Genomic DNA, 16,646 nt, shown 5'->3' on the forward strand with positions numbered 1-16,646 from the left:
ACGAGGAGGGGGACGGGCGCATGCGGGAGGGCCCCCAGCGGCAGGCCTTCGTGGAGAGCGTCTTCCGGGTCGCCGACGAGGACAACGAGCGCTTCCTCAAGAAGCTCCGCGCGCGCATTGATCGGTACGTACCTCAACATGTACTACATCTAGTATATGCGTGTGATGTTTCAAGGCATGCAGGAGAGCGAGTGCAGTGCACGGGGTGGTGACCATGCATGCGTCTTAGAGATTAATTGTTGTTCGTGTCGTGTTTTGGTTTTGGCAGCGCGGGCATCGTGATCCCGACGGCGGAGGTGAGGTTCAAGAGCCTGAACGTGGAGGCGGAGTGCCACGTCGGGAGCCGCGCGCTGCCGACGTTGGCGAACGCGACGCTGGACACGGTGGACGCCATGCTGGGGCTCGCCGGGGTCAGCCTCGCCAAGACCAAGACCCTCCACATTCTCAAGGACGTCTCAGGCGTCGTAAGGCCGTCCAGGTACCTACTCCCACACAGACCATATTTTTCCTTTAACCAATGATGATGAGGCCTGAATTCAAATTGATGTTTTCCCTCGCTCCAGGATGACACTCCTGCTCGGCCCACCGTCTTCAGGCAAGACGACGCTTCTGCTGGCGCTGGCCGGCAAGTTGGACCCCACTCTGAAGGTGCGCGGGGAGGTGACGTACAACGGCTACGCCCTGGACGAGTTCGTGCCGCAGAAGACGGCGGCGTACATCAGCCAGAACGACGTCCACGCCGGCGAGATGACCGTCAAGGAGACCCTCCACTTCTCCGCCAGGTGCCAGGGGGTAGGCCACAGATACGGTGAGCTGTCCGTCCTGTATCGATCGCGCGCGTGGTGGCACCAGGCACCAGCAGTTCTTGAGACTGATCGACGATGTTTCGCGTGCAGAGTTGCTCCAGGAGCTGACCAAGAAGGAGAGGCAGCTGGGGATTTATCCTGACCCAGAGGTTGACCTCTTCATGAAGGTATATATACAGTTATATACCCACTCTCTCGACCCTGGAACCATTCATGACCTATTATCATGCAACACTTTGGTCTATCTTGCTGCTGATGTTGAGTTTAATTCTCTTGTATTGACCTGCAGGCCACTTCAGTCGAAGGGAGCACACTGCAGACAGACTACATTCTCAGGGTAAGAACGTCTCTAGGCGTTTCCCCATACTCTGACTCCTGAAACGACACCCTACAACCTAACACCTCAAATTTTGAGGAATTCTTTGCGCCTAGCCCTTCCTCTGAATTTTTAACTCTTCTAAAGCTCGATTTTGCACACATGCTCGTTTCAAGCACAAACTGAAACTAGATTCAGATACTCTTGTGCTTAATTATACCCCCTCCGTTTTAGAATATAGGGTGATCAGTTTTCATTCAAGTCAAACTTATGTATGTTCGACCAAGATTATATAATAAATTATCAATATCTACAATAAAAAGATATGACAATACTTTTCATGATAGATATAATCATACAAGTTTGATATGTTAATATTGATACCTCATTCTAAAAATTTGGTAAAGTGCATATGGTTGACTTTGAAAAAAACTAATACACCTTATAGTTTGAAACTACCACTCATTAAACATAAAATCAAAGCTAAAACTACTCCTCATCAGAGGAGAGGTCAATGACCGCATCCTTGCGAAAGCACGATGCCTCGTGTTCGTGAGTGCGCCTCCTAATCCACGACATCGGCTCCTTGTCGGAGTCGCCGAGCTTCGCGAACATCGCGTCCCGGTCCCTCCATCGTCGTCGAGGTCGCACGGTTCACCGCTACGTCGTGTTCGAACTCCACCGCCACCTCAAATGGCGAGGTGCTCCTGCATCGCTTGGCGGTCGGCACTCGGCGTGGAATTTAGAGCGTGCTCGTCTCATGCTTGGTCACCTCCCATGAGAGGATTTGCACCTCGTCGGTGGCTTGCTCCTCATTGTCGCCGTCCTCCTCTGAGCTCGACATAGCTGGTGTGACTATTACCACACACTTCTGTTGCAATTTCGGTCCCAACACGCTGACAAATGCATCGGGATCATGGGAATGCTCCTCATAGTTTGTACCCGGCTCGGGTAGGGAACTACATCGGCATCACAATTTAGATGCAAAATCAGTCGGCCCGCCGTTGTTAGGGCGGCGCATTGGTGTTTGCACCATGAATACCAGCAATTGTGAGGAGAGAGAATGTTGAGCGATAAATGGTGGGAACTACTCAAATTTAAGCAGGCTTAGTTTGCCGAGTACCGCTTCAAATTTTGAGCAGTTAGATGTTCGAGAGAAGGTAGGTGTGCTCTAACTCCTGAAAGATTTTTTTTTTTTAGAATTGTAGCTTTGTAGGGGAAGGGCTAGAGAAGCACCGCGACCGTGTTTATTTTAAAAAAGTTAGGTACATAATAGCAATGTGATAGGCCAGGCACAAAATAGGCCACTAGGGCAAAGTCCCCTCCCCCCTCGATTTTTGCCGATGGGTCTGTGGATTCCCCTTCCCTCTGCTCGTCGTTTCAGAACCCGGTGATGGGGAGGGAAATCCTGGTGCCTAGCTCCGGCTAGTAGGTGGGTTAGGATTCTTAGCCCTCCCCAGGTGGCGTCCGGGTGGATAGCAATGCTTCATCCTCAAGCTAGTCTCCCGAGTTCTTATCCTCCTCGAGTTTATCCATCGAGATGGATTCGATGGAGCTCCGGCATAGATCCCGCTCCTCGAAGCCGCGAGGTTAGGGTTTCCTTGTCAGGTTCTTCAAAACGATTCAAGAGTTCAACGACGATGGCCACGGCCCCAGAGGCGCTGATCCTTAGGGGCGCCTGCACGAAGACTTCTCGACTGTTATCGACAAGGTCAGGTCGGCTCTGGTACGGAAGCAACAACAACGGCGCTTCGATGGCTTGTTCTACTGGCGGTAGTTGTCAGACCTGGATATCTTTCTTTTTTTAATTTTGGGGTGATTTGTATTTCCATTTCTGAATAATTTTTATAATAGATCTTCTGGATCCTAGAAAAACAATACTAGCACCGTGGAAAGTCAAATTTACTCGAGCAGAGCACGAATGTCTTGCCGCGTTCGCGCCACCGTCTCCTGCTGCCGGACTGGCGGCCGGCAGCTTTACTGGCGGTGCCATGCCGGAGCCGAATGGGTCGCCACATCGGGAGTTCGGAACTTGTTTGATTCCGGTGATCGTTTTAGACAGCCGAAAATAGAGTAGATAGGCGGGGGAAGTTGCAGACAAGGCGTTCGCTTCTTTGCCGCACCCAAGAAGGCCTCGCCTTCCTCTCTCTCCTCGCCTCCCAACGATCCGCGGCGCATTGGCCATGATGTCCCCATGCCTGATGCCGCTGGTGTGTGCAGATCCTCGGGCTGGACATGTGCGCCGACGTCATGGTCGGCGACGACATGCGGACCGGCATCTCCGGCGGGCAGAAGAAGCGCCTCACAACAGGTAGTTTTTGGGCGCGTCCCTCAATTAACAGTGATTCTGTTGCATTCTTCTCGCCATTGGTGACGTCGTATTGACTGATTTGGTTGCAGGGGAGATGCTGGTCGGCCCGACCAAGGTGCTGTTCATGGACGAGATATCCACCGGCCTGGACAGCTCCACCACCTACCAGGTCGTCAGGTGCATCCAGCAGATTGTCCACCTGGGCGAGGCTACCGTGCTGGTGTCGCTGCTGCAGCCCGCGCCGGAGATCTTCGACCTCTTCGACGACGTCATGCTGCTCTCCGAGGGGCAGATCGTCTACCAGGGTCCCAGGGAGTACGTGCTCGAGTTCTTCGAGAGGTGCGGCTTCCGCTGCCCCGAGAGGAAAGGAGCTGCTGATTTCTTGCAAGAGGTTCGTAGCATTAAAAAGTCCAAATTACTACGGATCTCACTAATTCAGCATGGGTATATGTAGTGAAGACTATATAAACTTTTTTTTTAACGGTAAACATCATTTCTAGAGCTTTAGTAGCTTATTTACGATTTCATGTGCCTTAACACATCCAGTTTACATGCAAGAGTTGGTACGATCAATTTTTTATAGTTAGTACATCCAATTTTCCTTTCTCACAAATGCAACTTTTCACAGGTTACATCAAAGAAAGATCAGGCGCAATACTGGATACAGAATGAAAAGCCTTATCACTATGTATCAGTACCTGAATTTGTTTTAAAGTTCAGGAAATTTCACATGGGGAAGAGCCTAAAAAAGCAGCTTTCGGTTCCTTTCAACAAGAGAAAAATCCACAAATCTGCTCTGGTTTTCTCCGATCAGTCTGTTTCAACTTCAGAGCTTCTCAAGACCTCGTTCTCCAAAGAATGGCTTCTCATGCAGAGAAACTCATTTATCTACGTTTTCAAAATAGTCCAGGTACCTAGATCCAAGATAACCTTAAATGGTGAAGTGCTTTCTTATCTATTCATAGATGTGATTCTTTGTCTTCCTTTCTTTTGAAGGGAATCATAGTTGCTCTAGTAGCATCAACGGTTTTCTTGCGTACAACGCTCCATGAAGATAATGAGGAAGATGGCCAAGTCTACCTAGGGGCACTTATATTTATCATGATAGCTAACATGTTCAATGGTTTTGCCGAGGCAACCCTTACTCTCGCAAGGCTACCTGTATTCTACAAACATAGAGATTTTCTATTCTATCGGCCATGGCATTTTACACTTCCAAATGTTCTCCTGAAAGTCCCTATGGCCTTGCTTGAGTCAATAATTTGGGTTGTAATAACCTACTACCTCATAGGCTTTTCCCCTGAAGCTAGCAGGTGGGCCATCTCAATTGTTCTGTCCACTAAAATTGTAATATTATTGAGCTCAATATTTGCTTTACGGCCCTAAGAGTGCAATGCTCATCATTGTGCAGGTTCTTCAAACATCTGCTTATAGTATTCTTGATCCAGCAGGCGGCTGGAGGATTGTTCAGGCTTGTTGCTGGCTTATGTAGGACTGTTGTCGTCACTAATACCGCTGGATCTCTTGCCCTTCTGATCATATTTGTAATGGGAGGATTCATCCTACCAAGAGGTAATCATCCATGCATACCATCACATATAGATTACCATTCTCCTTGCCAACATAATGGACATTGTTGAATTGGTGCCATTGGTACACAACTCCAGAAATTATTGATTGTGTCTGAACAGGAATACATGTAAGGCGCAGGCAAGAACTGTCATTTTGGCCACTTACTGTCATCGATGAAGATTCTTCACAAATGAATCAGAAAAGTTATCTCTTGAAATAAAATACAACTACCGGGACCTTATACCTCAAAGGGCCTAAATCACTTATCTAAACCTTTTTATAGCTGGCATTTTTCAGTATAGAGTCTTGACGTAGCAGTCGAAATAAATCACCGTTAATTTTGACATTTCAAGTGTTACTTCAAATATCAACCATTTCTCATTGTTACAGATGCAATTCCAAAATGGCTGGTATGGGGTTATTGGTGTTCACCTCTTACGTATGCATACATTGCTCTTGCTGTCAATGAGATGGATTCTCCGAGGTGGCTGGACCAATCTGTAAGTTAACTCATGTTCATCTTACTACTGTTATCTCATACAAACATGTTACTTGACTTTTTTTCTTGTGTATCAGTAGATAGCTGATGGAAGGCCATTGGGAGTGGCAGTTCTAGAAAATGCAGGTGTATTCACTGACAAGGAGTGGTACTGGATTGGAGCAGGTGCCCTTCTAGGGTTCACCGTTGTGTTCAATGTGCTATTCACACTATCGCTCATGTACCTGAACGGTAAGTCATGACTTGCATCTGTCAACTTTATTGTTTGCTTATTCTGGCAACTTTCTTTTCTGCGTAAATATATAGGTGTATTCGAAATACACAACTGTGTTATTTGGTGTGGATAATTAATTCGTTGTTTGTACTTTGCATAGCTATTGGAAAACCGCAAGCCATCTTGCCTGAAGAAACTGATGGATTTCCAGAGAATGACTTTGAGCAAAAGAAGGAGCCACATATAACACAGAGAACTACGGTTCGAACAACAGAACCTACATCCCCGAACTCAATCATCACATGTAAGCTCCCCGCCCCCCAAAAAACTCACATACACTTCGGAAAAAGACATGCCTCTTATATTGGCCAGTTCTAACGATGTTTCTTATTCTGTAGTGGATAAGGTGCTTGAACAATTACGTGGCCGTTCCCCAAATACTTCTGATAGGTCTGTTGGATATGCTCCAGGAAGAGGGATGGTTCTTCCGTTTGAACCTCTCTCCATGTCTTTCAATGAGATAAACTACTATGTTGACATGCCTGCGGTATGTATGCGTGTCCCTTTATTCTTTTTCTTAAACTGCATCCTCGTACCTTTGCCCATTGATGTTCTGTGACTATGAGATTTTCCCTATCATGCTATAGTTACGTACTCCCTCCGATCCATATTAATTGTCGCTGATTTAATACATCATTTTTAGGCTGGCAAACATTTTTAGTGTGAACTTCAAGTTATATGTTGTTCTCTTAGAACAGCCCATTTTCAGTCCTGGATTTTTTTCAGCTAATGCATGATCGTAGCAATTTTCTGCGAGGACCTGGTGGTTGCAAATTATGAAATTAACATATTTGTTATGACATCCCTATGAACTATGTAGGATACATATCTTTACAAACTTGAGAGTGTTATTTGATGACACATTTGTTGTGCATCACAGTGTTGTTATATAATCTCATTTGCAAACTGCGAATCTGTCAGGAGATGAAGACTCAAGGAGTAACCGCTGATAAGCTTCAGCTGCTGTCAGGGATATCTGGCGCTTTTCGCCCTGGGGTTTTGACTGCCCTTATGGGTGTGAGTGGAGCTGGAAAGACCACCCTCATGGATGTCTTGTCTGGGAGGAAGACTGGTGGATACATTGAAGGGGAAGTCTACATATCTGGTTACCCTAAGAACCAAGCAACATTTGCAAGAATGTCGGGTTACTGCGAGCAAAATGACATCCACTCTCCACAGATCACAGTCAGAGAGTCGCTACTCTTCTCTGCTTTCCTGCGCCTGCCTAAGGAGGTCACTGATCAAGAGAAGAAGGTTCGCTCTTGTGTCTTATTACGACCTCAATTTTCCAACTGTTGCATTTGGCAAGGTTTTCACTTTCAGTTTCAGAAAATTTTCAGCAAGAACCAGAATCACCAAAATTCAGTGAATTTCAGTGATTTCGGTTTGCATTTCGGCCAAAGGGCCGAAACATTCACTTGAATTCAACCAAATATTTGAAAATTTTGAAAAATATTTGAGTTCATGTGTACTACTGAAATTGCTGAAATATTTTGACCGAACGGTAAATATTGCAGTGTGCATTGAAATTCAGTAAATTTCATTGAAATCTCACTGAAAGTGAAAACCATTGTGTAGTTGTAGGGGGTGCTAAAAACGGGTTCATTCCAACACGGATAAAACCGGCTGTAGCATTTTTAGTTCAGTTTCCTCTTCCACGCGATCCAAGCCACAGTGCTAGATTAAAAAATGTATAGCATGGTCGCCACAGGTTGATGAAAAACCCTTTTTTAATACCCCTAGTGAGTTGTATGGCAACTATGGTACTCAACTCACTGAAGTGTTTGCTGGAGTAAGATTGTGTGTGAAGTTCCTTTTTTCTGAGTGGGGTGAATGAAGTTGATTAACTGTTTAGATGGATTAACTTTTGTTTCTTTCTGTAGGTATTTGTGGATGAAGTAATGGAACTAATTGAACTGAGCGGTCTCAAGGATGCTATTGTGGGTCTCCCTGGTGTGAACGGTCTGTCGACTGAACAAAGAAAGAGGTTGACTATTGCTGTAGAGCTTGTGGCAAACCCCTCAATTATCTTCATGGACGAACCAACTTCAGGTCTTGATGCAAGAGCTGCCGCAATTGTCATGAGAACTGTTCGAAACACTGTCAATACTGGAAGAACTGTTGTCTGCACCATCCATCAACCAAGTATAGACATTTTTGAAGCTTTTGATGAGGTAATGCATCTTTTGGATACTTTTTTCTCATATATTCTATTTATAACTTTGGTGCTTGACAATCTTCTGGGGTTTCACCATGGAAGCTGCTATTACTGAAAAGAGGAGGTCAAGTCATATATTCTGGACCGTTGGGTAGGAACTCCCATAAAGTTGTCGAATACTTTCAGGTCTGCAATCTGATATCCAAACCACTCTCCGTTATGCATATACCTTGTAACTATGAGGGTACCTTTTTTTTGGAGTTCCTGTATTTGAAGTCTATAGATCATGTCATAATATTTGTGTTTTATGTATCAAATCAGGAAATTCCTGGAGTCCCAAAGATCAAAGAGAAGTGCAACCCAGCTACATGGATGTTGGATGTAAGCTCTGCAGCAGCAGAAGTTCGACTGAAGATTGATTTTGCCGAAAGTTACAAATCTTCGACTATGCATCAGTAAGTGAAGTGTCCCCTCAACTTTGTCCTGTAAATAGGGTTGAGACGTTTTTAAAAAGAAACAAACTTCTAGAAGAAGCGTAGGCAGCATTACAGCATCAGCATGCACTACTTAAAAATTGTTCTAGTAAATTAGTGATACACCATTATGGTTTGAACTTTCAATCCCGCAACTTACGGAAGAATGAACTTCTTCCTGCACCTTGAACTCTTCAGGCGTTTATAACTACTTCCTTGTGTGGATTAATATTTTCAGGCGGAATAAAGCATTAGTCAAAGAGCTGAGCAAGCCACCTCCTGGTACCAGCGACCTTTACTTCCCTTCTCAATACTCACAGAGTTCCTTTGGTCAGTTTAAATTCTGTCTCTGGAAGCAATGGTGGACTTACTGGAGAAGTCCTGATTACAACCTCGTCAGGATGTTCTTTGCATTTGTTACGGCCTTAGTGCTGGGGGTTATATTCTGGAGGGTTGGTCTAAAGATGTATGTTTATAATGCTCAGCTATTATCATGTGCACAACCATTGATCCTTCTTGAAAGCGTATTTACGGGATGCTCAGTTATTTGTTACTTGGTGCAGGAGGAGCTCGGGTGATCTTTTAGTCATTGTGGGATCAATGTATGCCGCTGTCATGTTCGTTGGCTGCGAGAATTGTATCTGTGTTCAACCTGTTGTTGCTGTGGAAAGGACTGTATTTTACAGAGAGCAAGCAGCTGGAATGTACTCAGCTATACCCTATGCCCTCGCTCAGGTCAGTAAACATTAGTGGTTAAATAGAAAAGGCATAACTGTTTGATACTAATGCACTGAATATGTCTATTCAGGTAGTTGTGGAGATACCATATGTGTTCGTTGAGACTCTGGTTTATACTCTTATCGTCTACCCGATGATGTCTTTCGAGTGGACACTAGTAAAGTTCTTCTGGTTCTTCTATGTTTCATTCTTCACCTTCCTGTATTTCACTTACTATGGCATGATGACTGTCTCCATATCGCCAAATGGTCAAGTTGCTTCTATATTTGCCGCTGCATTCTACTCCTTTTTCAATCTCTTCTCAGGGTTCTTCGTTGCAAGATCGGTGAGCCACACCTTCTTTTTTACCTTTACAACTAATTTAAGAACATGAACCTTGTGCAATGCAGTCGTTGTAGGTTCATCTAATCTTTTGCTTCCGTTTTACTTCAGAAAATCCCAAAATGGTGGATTTGGTACTATTGGCTTTGCCCGGTGGCATGGACAGTTTACGGGCTTGTTGTGTCACAGTACGGGGATGTGGAAGATCTTATCAAGGTGCCTGGTCAACCCGATCAGCAAGTCTCAGCTTTCATCAAGAGCTACTTCGGTTATGATAACGACTTCATGGGCGTCGTGGCGGTTGTGCTGGCTGGCTTCACTGTCTTCTTCGCTATGATATATGCTTACTGCATAAAGACGTTCAATTTCCAACAGAGATAGAAACAATGTGCGTCCATTTTGTCATGTAGATTGCCATGTGCACTACCCTTGTTATAGTGTTAGTTTTGCTGCCCATGGTTATGCCCTGGTGTTTGAGCGAATGGGTAGCTGAAGCAAGGAAGCATTGTGCAAGACCATGTAGTCTTTTTGTATCTGATAATATTTTAAATGAAACCGTGCAAAAGTTAAGGGTCAAACATAAAAGAACATTTTGGGCTCCAGAATCTGACTACTGTGAGTGGCACTAGTATGATCCGCAGTGTCATGTGGGATGCTTAACGGATTTCAACATTGCTACTTTCTACGCCATTTAACCTATCCGCAAAGTTTAAACACAAAGCCCGTCTAGCTCAGTTGGTAGAGCGCAAGGCTCTTAACCTTGTGGTCGTGGGTTCGAGCCCCATGGTGGGCGAATGAATTTGCTTGTACTTTTTCTATTTTTTGGGGACACTTCACACTAACCTGTACCAAATCAAAATTCCAATTTTTGAGGACACTTCAAACTGACCAGCAACAAAATCAAATTTCTGTTTACAATCTGGCTCACTTGTCTTCAAAGTTCTTACTAAATTTGTATTCTGTGCTCCCATTCAATGTTGGTAGAGCGCAAGGCTCTTAACCTTGTGGTCGTGGGTTCGAGCCCCATGGTGGGCGAATGAATTTGCTTGTACTTTTTCTATTTTTTGGGGACACTTCACACTAACCTGTAACAAATCAAAATTCCAATTTTTGAGGACACTTCAAACTGACCAGCAACAAAATCAAATTTTTTTATGTACTCGTTCTATTTTTTTATGACACTTCGTACTGGCTGTCAACAAATCAAAATTCTGTATAAAATCTGGCTCAGTTGTCGTCAAAGTTCTTACTAAATTGACCGGCAACGAATTAAAAGTTTGTATGTACTTGTTCTATTTTTTGGGGACACTTCGTAGTGGCTGTCAACAAAATCAAAATTCTGTGTACAATCTGGCTCACTTGTCGTCAAAGTTCTTACTAAATTGGTATTCTGTGCTCCCATTCAATTTTTAAAAACTAGCAAAATAGCCCGCGCGTTGTACTGTAACAAATCAAAATTCTATTTTTCGAGGACACTTCAAACTGACCGGCAACAAATCAAAATTCCAATTTTTGAGGACACTTCAAACTGACCAGCAACAAAATCAAATTTTTTTATGTACTTGTTCTATTTTTTTATGACACTTCGTACTGGCTGTCAACAAATCAAAATTCTGTGTAAAATCTGGCTCAGTTGTCGTCAAAGTTCTTACTAAATTGACCGGCAACGAATTAAAAGTTTGTATGTACTTGTTCTATTTTTTGGGGACACTTCGTAGTGGCTGTCAACAAAATCAAAATTCTGTGTACAATCTGGCTCACTTGTCGTCAAAGTTCTTACTAAATTGGTATTCTGTGCTCCCATTCAATTTTTAAAAACTAGCAAAATAGCCCGCGCGTTGTACTGTAACAAATCAAAATTCTATTTTTCGAGGACACTTCAAACTGACCGGCAACAAATCAAAATTTTGTATGTAATTGTTCTATTTTTGGGACACTTCGTACTAGCTGTCAACAAATCAAAATTCTGTGTAAAACCTGGCTCATTTGTCGTCAAAGTTCTTACTAAATTGATATTCTGTGCTCCCATTCAATTTTTAATAACTTGCGAAATAGCCCGTGCATTGTACTGTAACAAACCAAAATTCTAATTTTCGAGGACACTTCAAACTGACCGGCAACAAATCAAAATTTTGTATGTAGTTGTTCTATTTTTTGCGGACACTTCGTACTTGCTGTCAACAAATCAACATTTTGTGTAAAATCTGGCTCACTTGTCGTCAAAGTTCTTACTAAATTGATATTCTGTGCTCCCATTCAATTTTTAAAAACTAGCGAAATAGCCCGCGCGTTGTACTGTAACAAATCAAAATTCTATTTTTCGAGGACACTTCAAACTGACCGGCAACAAATCAAAATTTTGTATGTAATTGTTCTATTTTTGGGACACTTCGTACTAGCTGTCAACAAATCAAAATTCTGTGTAAAACCTGGCTCATTTGTCGTCAAAGTTCTTACTAAATTGATATTCTGTGCTCCCATTCAATTTTTAATAACTTGCGAAATAGCCCGTGCATTGTACTGTAACAAACCAAAATTCTAATTTTCGAGGACACTTCAAACTGACCGGCAACAAATCAAAATTTTGTATGTAGTTGTTCTATTTTTTGCGGACACTTCGTACTTGCTGTCAACAAATCAACATTTTGTGTAAAATTTGGCTCACTTGTCGTCAAAGTTCTTACTAAATTGATATTCTGTGCTCCCATTCAATTTTTAAAAACTAGCGAAATAGCCCGTGCGTTGTAACAGGAGGAAAAATAACAGGTGCCCCTAACCATTGAATTTTCTTGAGCATCTTGCACATGTACTTGTTCTATTTTTCGGGGACACTTCACACTGACCGGGAACAAATCAAAATTCTAATTTTCGGGGACACTTCACACTGACCGACAACAAATCAAAATTCTGTATGTACTTGTTCTATTTTCTGGGGACACTTCATAGTGGCTGTCAACAAATCAAAATTCTGCGTAAAATCTGGCTCACTTGTCATCAAAGTTCTTAGTAAATTGATATTGTGTGCTCCCATTCAATTTTTAATAACTAGCGAAAGAGCCTGTGCGTTGTAACGGGAGGAAAAATAATAAATGCCCCTAACTAATAACCGTGATTCCAGACCTCAGTAGGTCCATGTTATTTATTCAAACATGGCATCCCATCTGTATTGCCGCTTATCCTTCTCGCACCCTCGCCAATGAAGGCCTCAATGCTCACACAATCACAACGCGTTTGAATGTGATCAATTCTAAGGCGTCTCTCTCTCTCTCCGCATAAGATAAGAAATATGCTTTCCTTTTCCCCGTGTGAGGTTTTGCCGACATGTCCATGCATTGTTACAGATGATTTCTTTCGTATTCAGTCTAATTTTTACTAATGTGTTCATTTTCAATCTGGACTTACACCGATACAAAAAAGGGGTGGATCGTTCATTATTGATTAAGGCAACTCCATAAATAACAATTTAAAAATAGTTATCATGTAAAATAACATCATATTCAGATTCTACAAAAAAATCAAATTTCATATATAATATGTTAAAATAAGAGTTACAGTTTAAAAGATATGACTATTTGAAAAATGTATGATATGCATTGTGGGGTAATCGGGGAGGGGGGGGGGGGGGGGGGGTTGCGGGAAGACGCGACGGTGGATGGGCATAAGCGTTCAACACTTTATTAGTCGGTATATATAAAGAGAAACCCAGCGGGTCGAGAAGACGCAACAGTTAAATTGCAAAATCACGGACAACTATCGAAAATATACAATGACATATGTGATACACATATTAGATATAGGACCCCGATAAGTGCCACACATGTGACACGAACACGTGGCAACTCTGAATGTTTTTTGTGGCAAGTTTAGGACGCGAGGATAACAACTTTAGTTGTCAAGCATAGCAACTTCTTTTTAGATGACAAGTTTAGTTTTTTTGGTTTGCCTTTTCTTTTCGGATGGCAACTTTAGTGGTCAAAACCGTCACGACCGGACACATGTACCCTTCTCGTCCCCTACCTTTTACCCTCAGCCATGGACACACTTCCCCTCTCTCTATCCTTTCCCGACTCTCCTCCATGGGGCGCACTCTCCCTTCAACCATGTTCAGTACATTAGATATAATATTTTTTACAAGTGCTGGACACATCTTTCCCAATTTTAATCATAGCGCAACACAATACAGATTGATTACCAGGTTTGCAAACATGGACCTTGTTGCAAACACATGTGCCCACACATGGTGCTTGTTGCGGTCCGCGTCAGACACTTCCTATGTGTGCCATGCCTCCCTCCCCCCGAAGCCCATGCGTTGCCCATCTTTCTCTTCTCCCTTATCCACACACTGCGGCCATCCTTTCCTTTCTTCCCCGATGTGGTCCCCTTCTCGTCTCCTACCTTTTCCCCTCAGCCACGCAATTTCCCTCTATCTATCCTCTCCCGGCTCTCCTCCATGGGACACATGGCTGTCCTGCGCGCCATCCAACGGCTGCCGAGGCAGTTGATTTGATCAGATTATAAGGCCTTTCATACATTTTGTGCTTAGCCACACACACACAACTAAGTTGCCAAATATTCTAAAAAAGGTAAGTTGTCCAATAACAAAACAACAAGTCTTTAGAACTCATAAGACATTATATATATTTTCTACTTACCCACACACCTAGCTAAGTTGTCAAATATTATTAAAAAATGTAAGTTGTCAAATAACATTTTTCACCACAAACAATTTTCTCACCACCATGATTTTGAGAACACGACAAGTCCACCAACAATTTGGACAACACATCCAACCCAACCGAATGTTCTTCTATCCAAACAAAACCTAGCACAATTGACCATTATATTGTTTTAGGAATTTTTAGAACTGAAAGGACACCTTTATCCATTGAGTGTGTCTCGGTAATAATGACGATTGATTAGGGGAGAAATTGTACTCATAATATATGAAAAAGTTATCGGCCTGAAGTAAATGTGGTCGGGGGCTCCAAGCAAAAAGGATAAAAGAAGACAATAACTTTATATTTTGTCGTTTATTTATCTGTTTTCATTTACTAGGGAAACTGTACTATTAACATGAATTGTGAAGGACGAATAATGTTTTTTATTGCCATATACAAATCCTATGCATTTCAAAAAGGCCCGAGATAAAGTCCCAAAATGCACCCCTAATAACTGAAGTAACCAGAAAAGACAACTTAGAACTCCAATCCTACTCCGAGTTTGGGTTGAATTAATCCTTGTGTTCGGTTGGAGTATTTCCCTAATGGACCCGAATATTCGGGATGCCCCAGGGTCTTCGGGTAGGCAAGAATGGCTATGTAATGGGCATATTTTTGGGCCCCATATAAGAGGCGCCCCTTCTATCCTAAATGGAGTGCATACCAGACTTGAGCATTCCACCGTTGTTGACCTATTTGAGCTTACATTCCTTCATCAACAACCAACCAACCTTTGATTTTAGTAAGCGAAAATAAGTAGAAACACTAGGTTTGTGATTCCACGGAGCCAATCTTGAATCTGCATTGAGGTTTTCACAAAGGTTAATACTCTTGGTTTCGTAGGGAGCCCCAGAAGGCTAGAGGTGCTTGGAACCTTCCAAGGTTATGGGAAAGCTTTGGGAAAGTTTATGAAGATGGTGATCACCTCGAGACGCATGCTTAGTGAAAGAGCATGGTGCCCCCAATGTTTTGGGAAAGTTTATCCCGTGAGGTTTTAATACTATGCGTAGTGATTGAGCAAGATACATGGTGACCGAGGCTCAAGGAGAAGAAGCCTAGGTCAATGTGGCTATTGGATATCTTTGTTTTCCAAGCCTCTTCAATGGAGATTATAGTCCTCCCAAGGACTTGAATTTCATGATACATCTTCTTCGTCCTTGTCCCATTAATTAATTTGTTCCCTGTTTTTTGTTACCCGCTTAGTGGTAACCTAACTTGTTTATCTAATTTGCTAGTGTTCTTTGACTTATATGATGATTCTCTTGGTTGCATTTTGGAGAACTCATAATCCCTAAATCCCTAAAATCAACTAAGAAAGTTAAAATTTGTAGTCACCTATTCACCCCTCGCCTTTAATTGACACATTTGATCATTCAAGAAGCATAAGAGAAATACCGCAAAAAGGCAACAACAATGCATTAGTTAATCTTTCATCTTGTGATGAACTATTGAGAAGAGCTTTAACCAACTCATAAGCAGCGCAAAATAGTACAATAACATGCACAATTGACACAAGTGATATATGCCATAAAACCTACTCAAGAGGATGAGTTAAAAACCACGTGACCAACTAATCTACTTCTTCCATTACAATCAATAATGGATACAAAGGAGTTCTTCTCCAGAACCTCTAGAGATTTACAACATCAATAACAACACTTTTAAAGTGCAAGCCTAGTATAATCAACAACAATAACCATAACAACTAGCAAGAGATAAGATAAATATTGAACCAGAGATGATGCAGCTTATGCTCATTGGGTTGTTATCTCACAAACAATTAGCTCCCGGGTCAGAATATTTTCTATGGAGAAGACTACGCAACCACACATTCAAGAGATAAGATAAATCATAGCTTGCATCGCGTCTACGACCCATAGGTTGTTGATTGTTCAGTTGGTCGCTACCTCATCCCCCAGGATGCCGGTCGTTTGGTTTAGTCATCGGTGCTTGCATCACCCTCATGTTCTCCTCTAGTTTGTGCTTGCATCACCCTCCCTACGACCTGGGTGGGGGCATGGTACGACGATGTTGGGTTGGTGGCCTCTTGCTTGGTGACATCATCATTCCTATGCTCGTATAAATTGAAGGAAATATGCCCTAGAGGCAATAATAAAGTTATTATTTATTTCCTTATATCATGATAAATGTTTATTATTCATGCTAGAATTGTATTAACCAGAAACATGATACATGTCGAATACATAGACAAACAGAGTGTCACTAGTATGCCTCTACTTGACTAGATCGTTGATCAAACATGGTGATGTTTCCTAACCATAGACATGAGTTGTCATTTGATAAACGGGATCACATCATTAGGAGAATGATGTGATTGACTTGACCCATTTCGTCAGCTTAGCACTTGATCATTTTAGTTTACTGCTATTGCTTTCTTCATGACTTATACATGTTCCTATGACTATAAGATTATGTAACTCCCGATTACCAGAGGAACAC

The 16,646-nt window shown here is 42.6% G+C and overlaps 1 protein-coding gene and 1 non-coding gene across 2 annotated transcripts; both read left to right on the plus strand.

Moving 5' to 3' along the window:
• Nucleotides 1–32: 32 nt before the first annotated feature.
• LOC125527857 (ABC transporter G family member 38) lies at nt 33–10,053 on the plus strand. Its single transcript, XM_048692364.1, has 22 exons — nt 33–124; nt 269–478; nt 564–808; nt 897–973; nt 1,096–1,143; nt 3,343–3,433; nt 3,523–3,824; nt 4,062–4,343; nt 4,430–4,746; nt 4,845–5,005; nt 5,396–5,505; nt 5,585–5,735; nt 5,879–6,022; nt 6,117–6,265; nt 6,700–7,032; nt 7,662–7,952; nt 8,039–8,122; nt 8,258–8,391; nt 8,648–8,875; nt 8,973–9,144; nt 9,218–9,472; nt 9,580–10,053. The coding sequence occupies exons 2-22, from the start codon at nt 393–395 to the stop codon at nt 9,847–9,849; spliced, it is 3,930 nt and encodes a 1,309-aa protein (XP_048548321.1). The 5' UTR covers nt 33–124; nt 269–392; the 3' UTR covers nt 9,850–10,053.
• A 135-nt stretch (nt 10,054–10,188) lies between these two features.
• TRNAK-CUU lies at nt 10,189–10,261 on the plus strand. The gene has a single exon. It is a non-coding gene; the product is annotated as a tRNA-Lys (tRNA).
• The last annotated feature ends 6,385 nt before the right edge of the window (nt 10,262–16,646 follow it).

The sequence above is a fragment of the Triticum urartu genome, unplaced genomic scaffold (genome assembly GCF_003073215.2).
Source record: "Triticum urartu cultivar G1812 unplaced genomic scaffold, Tu2.1 TuUngrouped_contig_4460, whole genome shotgun sequence".
Classification (NCBI taxonomy): Eukaryota; Viridiplantae; Streptophyta; class Magnoliopsida; order Poales; family Poaceae; genus Triticum; species Triticum urartu.